This window comes from Salmo trutta, chromosome 8, assembly GCF_901001165.1.
Source record: "Salmo trutta chromosome 8, fSalTru1.1, whole genome shotgun sequence".
Classification (NCBI taxonomy): Eukaryota; Metazoa; Chordata; class Actinopteri; order Salmoniformes; family Salmonidae; genus Salmo; species Salmo trutta.
The window spans coordinates 40,961,332-40,977,045 of NC_042964.1; the positions used below are offsets into that span (position 1 = coordinate 40,961,332).

General features: G+C 41.4%; 1 protein-coding gene across 1 annotated transcript; it reads right to left on the reverse strand.

Annotated features, from left to right (window-relative positions):
• Positions 1-526: 526 nt before the first annotated feature.
• Positions 527-15,276, reverse strand: LOC115197970 (protein mono-ADP-ribosyltransferase PARP12). Its single transcript, XM_029759636.1, has 13 exons — positions 14,805-15,276; positions 14,199-14,334; positions 7,649-7,952; positions 6,346-6,396; positions 5,955-6,081; positions 5,469-5,634; positions 5,242-5,362; positions 3,430-3,526; positions 3,212-3,287; positions 2,978-3,108; positions 2,242-2,393; positions 1,457-2,132; positions 527-755 (listed from the first exon to the last, which is right to left on the reverse strand). Exons 1-13 carry the CDS (start codon positions 15,077-15,079, stop codon positions 527-529), a joined length of 2,541 nt encoding a protein of 846 aa, XP_029615496.1. The 5' UTR covers positions 15,080-15,276.
• Positions 15,277-15,714: the final 438 nt, after the last annotated feature.

Below are 15,714 nucleotides of genomic sequence, written 5' to 3' on the forward strand. Positions count from 1 at the left end.
GGTGTTTCAAAATCTCTTAGAAAAGAATAGGATTGTCCAAAAAACATCCACAATCAATTATTTTCTGAGTTTATTCAGTTTAAAACAGAGAAATCAAATTTGTTTCATTTACAAAATGTATGGATTGTGTCAGTAGACCTGAGTAAAGGAAACATGCTCATCAAATTCATATTTGTGCAAAATTACCAGCTTCTGGTTAGTTGTGAACAGCTTTACTATTGTTAAGCCCCTACAAGGTAAAGATACACAGCTATAAAACATATTCAGTATGCAAATGCATAATCATTCATAATTTTAATACATTTTCTGTTTTTGAAAATGTGAAGTTTGCCATCAAAACGTTCTATTAACTTACTGCTCCACCCTGACAAAGGAAAGTTATTGGAGAAGGCACTTGTTTTTTTCTTTGGTGTCCCTCCTTTGAGCTGTTGGAACACTGTACAGTGACTCAGGAGGAGATCTAGTGAAGGCACCTGTCAAGGGAGAGAACACCGGAGATAGGTTCCTTGCTGAGGGGGAGAGTGTGCTAGAAGAATTGCTTGACGTGGAGGGCGAAGTGCGTGAGGGAGTTTGTGTGTAAGTGGGGGAGTATGATGAGTGAGAAAGTGTGTGATAAGGTGTGCTCAATGAGGATGAAGGGGATAGTGGGTGAGAGGTACTGCTGGCAGAGAGAGTGCGAGTAGTGGTTGTTGAGCGGGTGTGAGCCCAAGATAGGGTGCCAGTTAAAGGGGAAAGTGTGCGAGAGGGGGTGCTGGCTGAGGGAGTGAGTGTAGGAGAGGGGGTGGGGGGTTGGGGAGCCAGTCTTCGGGAGGCGGTGTTGGCTGGGGGAGCGAGTCTACGAGAGGCTGTACTGGCTGGGGTAGTGAGAGTATAAGAGGGGGTACTGGCTGGGGTAGGGAGAGTATAAGAGGGGGTACTGGCTGGGGTAGGGAGTGTATAAGAGAGGGTACTGGCTGGTGTAGTGAGTGTATAAGAGGGGGTACTGGCTGGGTTAGTGAGTGTAAGAGAGGGGGTACTGGCTGGGGTAGTGAGTGTATAAGAGGGGGTACTGGCTGGGGAAGTGAGTGTAGGAAAGGGGGTACTGGCTGGGGTAGGGAGTGTAGGAGAGGGTGTACTGGCTGGGGTAGTGAGCGTACGAGAGGGTGTACTGGCTGGGGTAGTGAGCGCACGAGAGGCTGTACTGGCTGGGGTAATGAGCGTACGAGAGGGTGTACTGGCTGGGGTAGTGAGCGTACGAGAGGGTGTACTGGCTGGGGTAGTGAGCGTACGAGAGGCTGTACTGGCTGGGGTAGTGAGCGTACGAGAGGGTGTACTGGCTGGGGTAGTGAGCGTACGAGAGGGTGTACTGGCTGGGGTAGTGAGCGTACGAGAGGGTGTACTGGCTGGGGTAGTGAGCGTACGAGAGGGTGTACTGGCTGGGGTAATGAGCGTACGAGAGGGTGTACTGGCTGGGGTAGTGAGCGTACGAGAGGGTGTACTGGCTGGGGTAGTAAGCGTACGAGAGGGTGTACTGGCTGGGGTAGTGAGTGTGTGAGAGAGGTTTGCAAATGAGGGAGTGAAATCTGGGCCGTGGGTGATATCCACTAATTGAGAACTTGTGGGTGGCTTCATGAGGACTGGAGATTGAATGAATATCAATGGGGCTTGGGCAGGTTTTGGGAGAGACTGATGGACAAAACGTGAAGTGGGACGAGAATGGGTTGGATTTGAGGAAGTGGTGGCTGCAGTTTTAGATGGATTCAAAGTGGATGGAACTCTCTTAGATGGGGTAGCAGCAACTGTGGCTTGAATCCGGTTGGATGTTGGGGTTAAGGAAGTGGATTGGATAGAGACAGTCTTAGGTGGAGCTGGAGCCGAAGTGGACCAGTCCATGACGCTATCATCATATTTGATGAGGAACTCTGGGTAAACCTGGTGCCTTTCAAACACCACATATATGGATGGGTTCAGGACATTGTCCACACAGCTGTCATAGAGAGTGGGGCTTCCCTCGCCTTTTGGAGGGGGGCGACGGAGCCCCGAGTTCCCCTGTGTGTAGTCGCCAACAAGCACCTGACAAGCAAACATGGACCTCACTCCTGAGTGGCTGGTGTAGCTGTGTGAGTACTTGGCATCCCTGGCAAAGTAACTCCCTAAAACAAACAGAGAAGATCATCAGTAAACAAAATGACAGACTATAGTGAGATAATGACTGCTTCTAAAATCTGACTACACTTCTGACAGATGGTTAACATGAGGTACCTTCGCCGTACACAGTTCCGTTGGTTCCACACAGCCTCCAGTCGAAGTTATCTCTGCAAATGGAATCGACGTGTTTTGGGTCCGTTCCGTGGAAGAGATGTAGCTCCTTGCTGTTTTGACCTCCATTGTTTTTCTTCATTAAATCTCTTTTCCTGAGAAGGAATAAATGACCATTAAGAATTGACCATTAGCTGCTGTTATGAAATCACCATTAGCTGCTGTTAAGATTGATATTTTCAGATGGTTATTCCCTATTGAAATTTGACCTCTAGGTACCCTCTGTAATGCCAGAGGTCACCTTAAAGCAGCTCTCAGTAACCGGTATCTGGGCCCCTGAGACATAAAATCGTTTATGGGTGTCTTTAAGCGATTAAGATGTTTCAAATGTATAGTCTATTCAACCCCAAGGTCTCCGCCTTGATTTAATGCTTTGGCAGTGAACAAAGATAGGCAAGAGTATTTAGGTCAGAGGGGAGGGGGTGAGATTTGCTCTAGACCTCTTACATGAACATGTCTGTCTTCTCATATGCATATGTCTGTCTATGTCTCTCTTTGTCTAATAAACCTTTAAATATAGGAGATGTCACCTTATATGTTGTATCTAGCATTACTACACACCCTGACCAGGTTTTCAATTCCTAACACTGCTTACCCATAATCACATTCAAGCCAGGGTTTACATAGCATTTTGGAAGTAACATGCTAGGATTGTGTGTGAGAGTTGATGTAAACATACCACTGGAAGACTTCCCAGAGGTCCCTGTTTTGGACCCTCTCGATGCGGGTGATTTGGAAGCCCCTCATGGTCTTGTTGAAAAGTTCCTGGACCTTCTGATAGTCCCTGTCAGAACTCAGAAGAGTGACAGTCTGCAGGAGAAAACAAAATGGTTGTCACAGCTGAAACCAAATGAAAGGCAATGTTAAACTTCCCTGCAATCCAAAGCCGTAGAATCACATGTAAACAAGTGACCTTGTATCCAATGTCAGGTATCGCAGACTTGTCCCAAGATCCAGGAACAGCTCTGAAATTGCGTGCTCCATTTCTCCTGAAATGACATATGAATAATAACTTCATATACAACACTAAGAAAAAATGATTATGATTATAAGTAATCTATTAGGTAAATATAGAAATGGTTCGATTCAGAACATATACCCATTCTCAGTCCAGTCCCATTCATACATTACCTGCTTCTTGCAGCTTGTGCGTCCACAGTTGAAACAAAGACAGGACGTCGTCTGACCATCCTTATAGTACCATATGTTTTGTTTTTTTGTGTCATGTCTGTAATTACAAGATTAACTATTTGAACCAGCATCCTTACAGTTACTGTTCAACATCTCTAACATCTAGGCTACCTGCTGCCGATTTTAGTAATAGAATTTGAGGGGCGTACACTACCGGTTAAAAGTTTTAGAACACCTACTCATTCAATGGTTTTTCTTTATTTTTCCTATTTTCTACATTGTAGAATAATAGTGAACACATCAAAACTATAAAATAACACATATGTCATCATGTAGGAACCAAAAAAGTGTTAAACAAATCAACATATATCAAATAGCCACCCTTTGTCTTGATGACAGCTTTGCACACACACTTGGCATTCTCTCAACCAGCTTCATGAGGTAGTCACCTGGAATAAATTTCAATTAACAGGTGTGCCTTCTTAAAAGTTAATGTGTGGAATTTCTTTCCTTCTTAATGCGTTTGAGCCAATCAGTTGTGTTGTGACAAGGTAGGGGTGGTATACAGAAAATAGCCCTATTTGGTAAAAGACCAAGTCCATATTATTGCAAGAACAGCTCAAATAAGCAAAGAGAAACAAGTCTATCATTACTTTAAGACATGAAGGTCAGTCAATACGGATCATTTCAAGAACTTATAAAGTTTCTTCAAGTGCAGTCGCAAAAAACATCAAGCACTATGATGAAACTGGCTCTCATGAAGACCGCTACAGAAATGGAAAACCCAGAGTTACCTCTGCTGCAGAGGATAAGTTCATTATAGTTACCAGCCTCAGAAATTGCAGCCCAAATAAATGCTTCACAGAGGTCAAGAAACAGACACATCTCAACATCAACTGTTCAGAGGAGACTGTGTGTATCGGCTTCATGGTCAAATTGCTGCAAAGAAACCACTACTAAAGTAAACCAATAATAAGAAGAGACTTGCTTGGGCCAAGAAACACGAGCAATGTCCAAATTGGAGACTTTTGGTTCTAACAGCCGTGTCTTTGTGAGACAAAGAGTGGGTGAACAGATGATTTCTGCATGTGTATTTCCCACTGTAAAGCATGGAGGAGGTGAGGTTATGGTGTGGGAGTGCTTTGCTGGTGACTGCCTGTGATTTATTTAGAATTCAAGGCACACTTAACCAGCATGGCTAACAGCATTCTGCAGCGATACTCCAACCCAAAACACACCTCCAGGCTGTGTAAGGGCCATTTTACCAAGAAGGAGAGTGATGGAGTGCTGCATCAGATGACCTGGCTTCCACAATCCCCGACCTCAACCAAATTGAGATGGTTTGGGATGAGTTGGACCTCAGAGTGAAGGAAAAGCAGCCAACAAGTGCTCAGCATATGTGGGAACTCCTTCAAGACTGTTGGAAAAGCATTGCAGGTGAAGCTGGTTGATAGAATGCCAAGAGTGTGCAAAGCTGTCATCACGGCAAAGGGTGGCTATTTGAAGAATCTCAAATATAAAATATATTTTGATTTATTTAACACTTTTTTGGTTAGTACACAACTCCATATATGTTATTTCATTGTTTTGATGTTATCACTATTATTCTACAATGTAGAAAATAGTAAAAATATAGAAAAACCCTTGATTGAGTAGGTGTTCTAAAACTTTTGACTGGTAGTGTATAAGAGTAGCCTTTCAGACTCTAACTGTAACTTGTGCTAAGCGTTTATAACTAAAATATATTATTATCATTATTATTACAGAAGGTTGCACATGAGAGCTGTTTTTCAAGAGTTTGAAATGTGTTACCTCTGAAACTCAGCTCATAAGACTGCTGGCCTGCAGTGAACTTCACCACAGCACTTTGATCCTCCTGGTACCTTTTCTCAAGGTCTTCACTGGTGATGGACGACAATCTGTGCATCTCTTTCTGTAATTTATAGAAAAAAACTCAAATTCAAGGGGAACAACAGTTTACTATGTCTATTATTGTCCTCGTAACACATCAGCCTGTTTGAGTGTTTCACACCACTTACGATGGATGCGTACTGGACCCATTTGCCGTACTCGTCCTCCCAGAACCACGCCCACTCTGTGGTGAGTACGTATGTGGGCTGGGTCACAGAGGAAACTGTGGAGAGACGGCGAACTTCCCATAATCCGCGGCTCATGGAGTTGAAACGCACACGCTCAGATCCCTCACTGTGAAGGCATGACAAATGTAAATGGTAAGCAAAAAAAAAAATGGCTATATTGTACCTTATTCACAGTTTGACATAGTTGTTCTAGATAAAGTTAGACTCAGCAAAATGATATTACCACAAGCAGCACCGCAGATATTGAGATGCAAGACAGTCACGCACAGTACTATATCTGCGCATGTGCACAGGTTCGCTTCACACTGTTACAGCGTGGTAGCCATGGGACCAAAACAGCGGGGAAGTTGAGTCTTGCGCTCCAACGCTCTTAGTTGTTGAGGAAATCGCTGAGTCTATCTTTAAGTATGACATAACATACTGTACCTGTGTATCTTAGAAGGGTCACAGAAGTCTCTCTCGATTTCTTCGTTTTCTGGCAGAGCTGACCAAGTCTGTCCATCGTTCACTTCCCACTTGTAAGGCATTTTGAAGTGGACTCTCCGGCATTTCTCTGAAAGTCATACGTTTTCAGTGCGATGTGATATGTTGCTGAGTATCATTGTTGCACCTGGGTAACAGCCTGATTTGTCCCTAAATTGTGGTTTCACAGGATTTGTATTGTGTATCTACTGACAACCTTGAAAGTTATAGATAAACTCATATGCGGCCGGGTGCCATAACTTCTGCCTGAGTACAAATTGGGCAAAGCAAACATGGGAAAGCTATCCTCCAGACACTCTGCCTCCACACACAATATCTCCCTCGTTAAATGTACCTCCTTGTTTGCAGTCCCCCTTGACAAAGAACAGGCAGATCTCATTCCTCACTGTAAACAAAGAGCAAATAAACAAACATTTAGTTCCATGAAATCAAAGTTGGTAACAGGGTTGAGGTCAATACCATCTCAATTCCAGTCAATTCAGAAAGTAAATCAAATTTCAATTCTTCCTTTTCCTCACAAGCTAGGTTTCCATCCAAACTATATGCACATTTTCCTACCAGAGATCTGTTTCCATCAAATTCACTTGTTGCGGATAAAAGGCTGTGCATGATGACATAGCGCACATAAAAATAACTTTTGCGGTTAAATTCCCAAGTACCGAATAATTGTTTTTGCGTTATATAGCGAATGTGCCCACTCTGGTATTGGCACGTGCGCTCTAGCCAACAGCTCGCAGATACAGTGCAGGTATAGCTTACATCAACACCCATTTGCACACACTGTATCTAGGTTTTTCTATAGATTTTTCTACTGTATTATTGACTGTATGTTTGTTTATCCCATGTGTAACTCTGTGTTGTTTTTGTTGCACTGCTTTGCTTTATCTTGACCAGGTCGCAGTTGTAAATGAGAACTTGTTCTCAACTGGCCTACCTGATTAAATAAAGGTGAAATACATTTAAACAAATTAAAAATGATTATAGACAAAAGCGCAAGTTCATTTTTATTTCTTAAATGGCAGCCAAGCTTTGATGATCTTGTCACCAGAATAAGACCCTTGATGTTTATTGGAAAGGAGCATCAAGCGTATCACCTTGCACTTTCATCACCCTGTGAAGTTCATCATAACTTATTTCACCTGTAGCCTAATAAACTGCATTGTTTCTCCAGTTGTAGTAGGAGGACCACACAACATGTCACCCCGTGACTCCAAGTTGACTTCAATATTATGGTTATTATATCAGTATTTGAGAATAAGCTTTTCCACCGCCATTTATCGCATAATCACTTTTACTGACCCCCCAAAAAACCACACGTTGTCTAGCGTATTTTGTTTTGTAGAGATTTGGAAAGTTTACCAAGAAATGTTCATTTTTCATGCAACATGTACTTTACTCGCATAAAAAGGTTGGATGGAAACCTGGTTATTGAAAAGCATTGAAGGGAATTGGAATTTCAGTGTACTTATTGAATTGACTGGTCTGGAATTTAAATGGAATTAACCCCAACCCTGGCTGGCAAGCAAGTCCATAGAGAAATACTTCCAAGTAAGGTTTTGCGGGTAACTATAGCGACTGTTCTGAAATATTATTCCCCACTGAATACAACCCTGGTGTTTGCTCCTGCAGCCATCTACCCGTATATCTCTGAGGATAGCTCTGGGGCCTGTTGATGGAAGAAGCACCGCCGGCACTTTCACTTTTCATGGCCTGGATGTTCTGGTAGGTGGACAACATGGACGCCATTAGATCGTTTGGCACTCCCCTCTTCTGCAGGGTCCTCCGTGGGTGGGGCTCAAAGAAGTCATGACACCTGTTGCAGTCGGCTCCCGAGGAGCAGGTTCCTCTGATGTACCTGTCACACACGTGAAGTCTCCTGCACCCCTCCTGATCAGGGCAGTTGCCATAAGGCCCGGTGCCTTTGTTATAGGAGTAGCACACCTGAAAGAGTGAGTGACAAGGCTTTTAAAATACTTGTTTGCCATACTCTATGTGCAAGAAAGCATGAGATGAACACACAGAGCTATTGTGTAAATCCATTTGAATTCAATCACTTTCTGACAGAACCCCTATTGATTTGAACAAAACCTTCCCTTCCAAGTGCTACACTTTTTGGAGTTTAATGCCAAAACATACAAAAGATTAAAAAACGATGTTTTAAGTGAGAATAAAACAGCCTAATTCATACTCTTAGAGGAGGTCCTTCCACAATAATGTGATTTGTACCGCATACAAGGTAAAGCATTGGATTCGTCACACCATTGTAGGACATTATGCCATTACGCTACCTTTTCATGCTTTTAAAAAATGTAATTAAAGCAAGCTTTGCTTTTATACTTACAAGACGATCAGGCTTGATTGAGGTGTTTTGTCTTGTAGTGTGGTGCATGCCTGTATTTTCTTAAACCTTTATTTTAACAATACATGTCATTGAAAAAGTAACATCCATTTTAGGTCAGTATGTGCCCAACAGGTGGTGGTGTGTTGGACACAGTATCTCAGATAGATAAATCCTGTCTGCATTCCTAATTTCTGTACCTGTTAGCTTCCCTGCGTAATATTGACATAAGCGCAGAAGCACTTGTGTTTCAAACATGGTCCTGTTTTATCAATTGCTGTGCTGATCAATGGACAGTTCATTACCTCGTGCCAAATAATGTGTAGCTTAAAGTTCTGATTATACTTGTATTTATTTTTATAATAAAGATGTTGATGCAACAATAATACACATTTACAATAGGCCTATATCTAAAAATACATACAGACAAATGATATACAGTACCAGTCAAAAGTTTGGACACCCCTACTTATTCAAGGGTTTATCTTTTTTTTTCTATTTTCTACATTGTAGAATAATAGTGAAGACATCAAAAATATGAACACATATGGAATCATTTAGTAACCAAAAAAGTGTTAAACAAATCAAAATATATTTTAGATTCTTCAAAGTAGCCACCCTTTGCCTTGATGACAACTTTGCACACTCTTGGCATTCTCTCAACCAGCTTCATGAGGTAATCACCTGGAATGCATTTCAATTAACAAGTGTTCCTTGTTAAAAGTGATTTTGTGGAATTTCTTTCCTTCTTAATACGTTTTATGCCAAACTGTTGTGTTGTGACAAGGTTGGGGTAGGTATACAGAAGATAGCCCTATTTGGTAAAAGACCAAGTCCATATTATTGCAAGAACAGCTCAAATAAGCAAAGAGAAATGACAGTCCATCATTACTTTAAGACATGAAGGTCAGTCAATACGGAACATTTCAAGAACTTTTAAAGTTTCTTCAAGTGCAGTTGCAAAAACCATCAAGCGCTTTGATGAAACTGGCTCTCATGGGGACTGCCACAGAAATGGAAGACCCAGAGTTACCTCTGCTGCAGAGGATAAGTTCGCCACAAATGAACTGCACCTCAGATTTCATCCCAAATAAATGCTTCACAGAGTTCAAGTAACAGACACATCTCAACATCAACTGTTCAGAGGAGACTGTGTGAATCACGCCTTCATGGTCGAATTGCTACAAAGAAACCACTACTAAAAGGACCCCAATAATAAGAAGAGACTTGCTTGGGCCAAGAAACACGAGCAATGGACATTAGACCGGTGGAAATCTGTCCTTTGGTCTGATGAGTCCAAATGTGAGATTTTTAGTTCCAACCGCCGTGTCTTTGTGAGATGCTGAGTAGGTGAACAGATGATCTCTGCATTGTTTAACACTTTTTTGGTTACTACATTCCATATGTATTATTTTGTGGTTTTGATGTCTTCACTATTATTCCTCAATGTAGAAAAATAAAAAAATAAAAAAACTGAAATGAGTAGGTGTGTCCAAACTTTTGACTGGTACTGTATATATCTATACCGTTATATATAGTTGTAATAGCAGGACACTGTACACTTTATCCCTCTGAAGAGTATGAATTAGGCTGTTTGAGAAGGTTTGAATTCGAAGCAACCAGCCTACACAGTTTGAAGTACAATACCAACATAGCTACTGTAGTAGGGCAACATGGGTGGAATAAGCATTGTGGTACTCATGTGAATTTCCTTTCTTTTTCGGCTTCAGACCAATGCCTATTCTCACTTAAAACGTAGTTTTTGTTTTTAATTTCCATGGTTTCACACCGGAAGGTGATTATGCAACATTATTATACAACATTATAATACAGCTTAACACATGCTATCCTTGTGAACCCTCACAATGTTGTGTGTTTTACTTATTGATAAGATCCCAGCTCATAATCCTACTGATCATTGCTCAAAGCAAATTGGTGAGAGCAAGGAAGCAAAGACTGAAGCAAATATTTACAATGCGATTACACAATGTAGCTGGCTAGATGACTACAGGAGTGTGAAATATGGATGAGCTGTTCTCAAAGGAAAGGTTCTGAAATATTCTCTCTCACCAAGGCAAGGTGCGACCATGAATGTATCATAGTCATCCACCTCGGAAACGACTTGGGACACACAAAGGTGCGTCAGATGTGAGCTGATTTGGAGGTAGTCATCCAAATGTTCCCCGGGACAACGGTGATTTACTCTGACATCACACAGTAGAGGAGTTGGATGTTCCAGTGGGAGGAGGACAGCAACAAGCACATAGAGATGGCCCGGTGCTCTGTCAACCAGCTGGTGTTTGCATTTCTCTGTGACAGGCGCATGCCCACAATCCACCATTCTGCCATAAAGCACTGTGTCCCTGGGCAGTACCTTAGGGATTACGTGCATCTCACTGATGAGGGAAACAACCTCTTCCTTGAGAATCTGACAGCTGGGCCCGTATCCACAAAGCATCTCATGGTAGACAATTGGTCATAAGTGCTGAGCATAGAGACATTTTACTCATACTCTTATGGGTAAAAATAGAAGCTATGCAAGAAGCCTCTTTAGTCGTAAGAGTCACACCTAGTCGACAGATATTTAGGACACCTCATGAGCTGTCCTAACCATTTAAGAGTTACCAGCAGGTGTCTTGATTATAGAAAAAGGCAGCGAGTCAGTGATTCCGGCATCATAGACAGGCATTTGCTTTGGAGTTGAAAGAATGTTTTGATATTTCTACATGATCAACCCATAAATAATCTAGACCTACATGCAACAGTACCTGTTGCACTTTTGACAATGATTTCACATCAGGCCTAATTCACATGATATAATGCCTACCACTAGGCTAATAAATAATCACATTTTTCTTTTGATTATTTCATTAACCTACATGTTATTTCAAGCAGAATATGACATTGTTAATAAAGATACATAAATTGGTCATGCGTCGATATAATGGTAATATTATACAAATGCAGTTTTTAAAACATTATACTGTTTGAATCAGTGCAAAATGACTATCATATTATTGAAAATATCGGAATTGGTAAAAAAAATTAAAATATTGCCAACATATTAGGCAAGAATCAAGAGTGATCGTGTCAGGCGAAAATTGTATCAAACGTTTTACCATTTCTAACATTTGCTGTATAGTCACATTCACCGTGGTTGTCTGAATTGTGCTATAAATTTCACAGCCTGCGATGCCGCATCGCCATTGGTTATTCCCATAGCCGCAGGAAGTAGGGGTGCTGCCACCCCCTGAAATATCAAAATAAATGAAATGATCATAATAATAAACAATTAAGACATTGAATTATTTCTTACAGAAGAAATATGAAATGCATAACAAATTGAAAGGGAACAGTTTGGAGATGATGGGAAAATTAGCAGACCAAAAAGGTGAGTACACAACAGCACCTGACAAGACTGAAACCAAACATTACACTGTTGATTTTATATGTATTTTTCATTTACTATAAAACAAAATCTGAAAATACTCTGGATACATTCAGTAACATGATAAGACTATTCCAGGAAAATGTGGGGTCGGTGCAACATAAAACAACAAAAAATTACAAGGGTTTGAGTGAGAGCACTAACTGGTGTCCCCATGTGACCACACACTTCTCCAAAGTGTGCACAGTTCCTAAGTGATTTTAACACTCTTGTATGACTCAAAGATGAGTCTTCAACTATAAGGTGCTTTTTTGAGCTCTCCTTGCTGTGCCGTTGAGGAACTAGAGAAAGCACACTTGTAGTTGATTTGTTTTGAACACAAGCCCTGCCATCACACAATTACTGTTATTGTTTACGTAATCCAAAAACGTTATAAATCTCAATCTGGGTCAGGTGGATTTGAAAGGTTGTTCTATTGCCAACAAGACTAGCTATATTAAAAATATGACATTACAGTCTCAGGCTTTCACAATGCAATTCAGGGAAACAGAGCGTCATTTTGATGCACATAGAAAAGGAGTCATGATTACATTCAGGTGTGTGTGCAGCAGCAAATCTTCTTCACAGTAGACAAACAGGCTCATTCTGTTCAGGGTATGATGCCATGTCATCTTGTAACTGTACATCAAACATAGTGATCATAAACATTGCCAAATATTGTGTGTAGATTTTTTATTTTTTTAATATTTTTATTTGTATCCAGCTGTAACGTAGCAAGATGTGGAAAAAGTCAAGGGGTCTGAATACTTTCCGAATGCACTGTAGGGTGTAAACATGTTTTGATTCAAATCATAGGCCTATTATATTGAATGTAGGCTACCTGTTCTGCGTATGTTCATGTGTGTGAAATTGCCTCGGCTGACAGGGTAGGCTACCGGCAGTGGTGTAGGCCTAGTGGAGGGTAAACGCAAGTAAACGCCATTTACCCACCCTTTTCAGAAAAATGCAGTATAGGGAGCGTTACTTTTTTCACTTTGACCGGCAATCAGAGTTTACCCACCTATTTTTTTACCACTACATCACTGGCTACCGGTAGGCCTATTAGAAGTTCATGGTAATACACATTGTAGCCTAGTCTACTAAAGTTGACCATGTGTGTTAGGGTGACCATCCCATTTTTCCCAGGACAGTTTCAGCCCCATTTCAGGTGTCCTGACTTTTCAGGGTACAAAAAAAAGGTATTTGTCAGAAAGACACATCAGTTAATTAACACTAGCTGGTGTATATGGTTACATTAACTAATGCTCATGCATCTGACATACTGATGTCAGGGAACACAGGGACAGGATGACAGCAGAATAACCAAAAAGTGAAACGTATGCATATACAATAACATTTATTATTTTTTGTATTACATAAGGGGTCCTGCCACCATTATAATCTAAACCCGAAGCAGATGTGGGCGTTACTGGGCGTGAACAAGCAAGAACTCAGATGAAAGATAATGGTGGCGAAAGGACAAGGGGAGTTATTTCATTTACATATGGGGTGTACCCATATGCTGTATGTGAGGCTGCAATGCTATAAAGGCAGAGCTCCGTGCTTAGAAAGTTGGTTGTTCCATGGATCAGCACGGCTTTGCTACATTGTATTAAATTCTAATTTGAATTCACAAGTTCCAGTAAGAGGGTTATATTTCTGAGTCAATATTCCACTACAATGGCACGAGTATACATGCAGTTTTAATGCTGGAATTCTTTTGGAGTGGATAGGTAGGTAGCCTATTTTTCAAGTCCAAAAGATCACTTTCTGACCACCTCTGACATGGGCAAGCATATGGAAAGTTTTATTTACATAAAAAGGGATGCTGTCAAAAAGTGATTGAATTCAAATGGATTTTTATATGCGCAGACAGCACCTTTTCATCAGTCACAGACACACACACACACACACACACACACACACACACTGCAGGCTCTATCCTTTTGGGGCCTCTAAGCAAGATTTTGTTTCCCCCCCCCCACCTCGCACATTTTGCCATGTTAATGATATCTGAGTGAGAGTGACTAACAAAATCAATGGGGGCCCTCTGGAGGTCAGCGGCCCTGGGCATGTGCCCTGCATGCCTGGTCGGTATTTGGCCATGATTACTACAAGTTTACATAGCTGGATAGACTAATTTACCAATCTAAAAATGGTTAGCTGACATGACTAATTGAGTGACTGTCAGTGAATGACCTAATAAGAGAAAAATGACTGATACACAAGCACATTTCGAACTTGCATCTTTGTGTATTACACTATTCTAACTCTCAACAACAAGTTGAGGCCTGATAGACTCCCCCACCCCCTTGCTTATGTCGCTTATGTCTGGAGCTGGCCCTGCACACACACAGACACACACACACAGACACACACATTCCACTGATTCAGCAGTTAGAGGTAAACGGTTGGCTCTTACCGGTGGAAGGAGAGAGTTGTCATTCTGTAATAATAGCTGCCGGAGTTCCTGTCTACTCAGCGTCTCAAGTTTATGCTCTCTCAAAACTATGGAGTTGTGTTCGGAGTGAAGGTCATGGCCAAAGCGGCATGTCCGTCTGGGAGTCAAAGTATCAAGAAACAGGTTAATAAACATACAAAGCACAATGCAGTTTGCTGAATTAATTCAACTTCTAAACCCCATAGAATTTTTCAACAATGTTGCAGTTTCATGTTTTGGGCTGAAATACCTCAAATTTAAAAAATGTAATAATAATAACCCGTTGCAATGATACATGTACACAGTCAAAAAATGGGCAAGTTCGTTTTGCATGGCCTGGTGCACCGGAAGAGCAGAGTTTAAACCGGGCCACGCAAAACAATCTGTCTTACTTTACTTCTCTGGTCCTATCGCTGCGTTTAGACAGGCAGCCGAATTCTGATATAAAAAAAAAATAATTGGTCCACTGTAAAAAAATCACATCAGCTCTAAAAAAGATCAGATTATCGGAAATAAGTTTCGAATTGGATTGCCTGTCTAAACGCATCCTATTTAGCGCACATCATATAAAATATATTTTATGCTTACCTTCCCCTACTATTCTTGCAGTCCCCGAATAGATAAAATTTACACAGGTGTAAATCATTGCACCCATCACATTGCTGCACTTTGCAGCGTCTAACTTTCGTTTTCGCAATAATGCGTTTGTTTCCATTGCACAGCGCTATAGAAAATAAATCGTTTTCAACAAGTTTATCAAGAGCGCAGAACATATCTGCCCCAAACCCAACATCTGCCAGATGTGCATAGTCCAATGTTCCCTGATGATCGCAAATGAATTTTAATAACAATTGCTGAGCCATCTCGCAATGACTTGCGCTACTGTTGTTCCTGGTTTAGGACCGTGGACAACAGGATACCGCTACAACAAAGACAGTACAGTATGAAGATAGGCTAAAACTGCTTCTCCAATAGAAATCCCCGATCGCACTAGGCGATGTCATGACGACGTTGGCTAGCAAAGCGCATGCGTAGAAAGACGTCACGGTCACTCGTGCCAAACTGCGCAGGTGCGGGCAGTCAAATCAAAGGCATTCCTTCAATATAAAGTAGTTTTTGACGAAAATGAAAACGTCTCAGTTTGTCAATTTCACGAGGTTAGATTAGTAACATGTTCAACTACTTAAGACATTGGTTCGAATCTAGGTTGTGTCTTTAGATTTCGAGAAAATTAACAACTCAGGAATACTTTTTCACTTCTCTCATTGACTTCTCAAATCCCTAACCTCGGCGTGGTCTGTTTGGTCTGTTTCGCAAGCGTTCCCTGAAGTCTGGCAATGTTGCTGTGGCTACACCCTTCCTCCTCAGTTGTGATGAAAGAAAAACGAAATTTAGGGAAAAGGCCAAAGCAAAGACAGTATCACAGAGTTTGTAAATAGAGACACTCCCCCGTCCTCGAGTGTCATGGGTGTAATTCACACACACAACTGATTGTTTA

What these genes read in the sequence shown, in the direction of transcription:
- LOC115197970 (XM_029759636.1), bottom strand. Translation starts at nt 15,079, where the DNA reads ATGGCTCAGCAATTGTTATTAAAATTCATTTGCGATCATCAGGGAACA. An exon ending in TGCAAGAATAGTAGGGGAAG is followed by an intron (nt 14,335 to 14,804) that starts GTAAGCATAAAA and finishes TTTGACTCCCAG; the next exon opens with ACGGACATGCCGCTTTGGCC. An exon ending in TACCTGACATTGGATACAAG is followed by an intron (nt 3,109 to 3,211) that starts GTCACTTGTTTA and finishes TTTCTCCTGCAG; the next exon opens with ACTGTCACTCTTCTGAGTTC.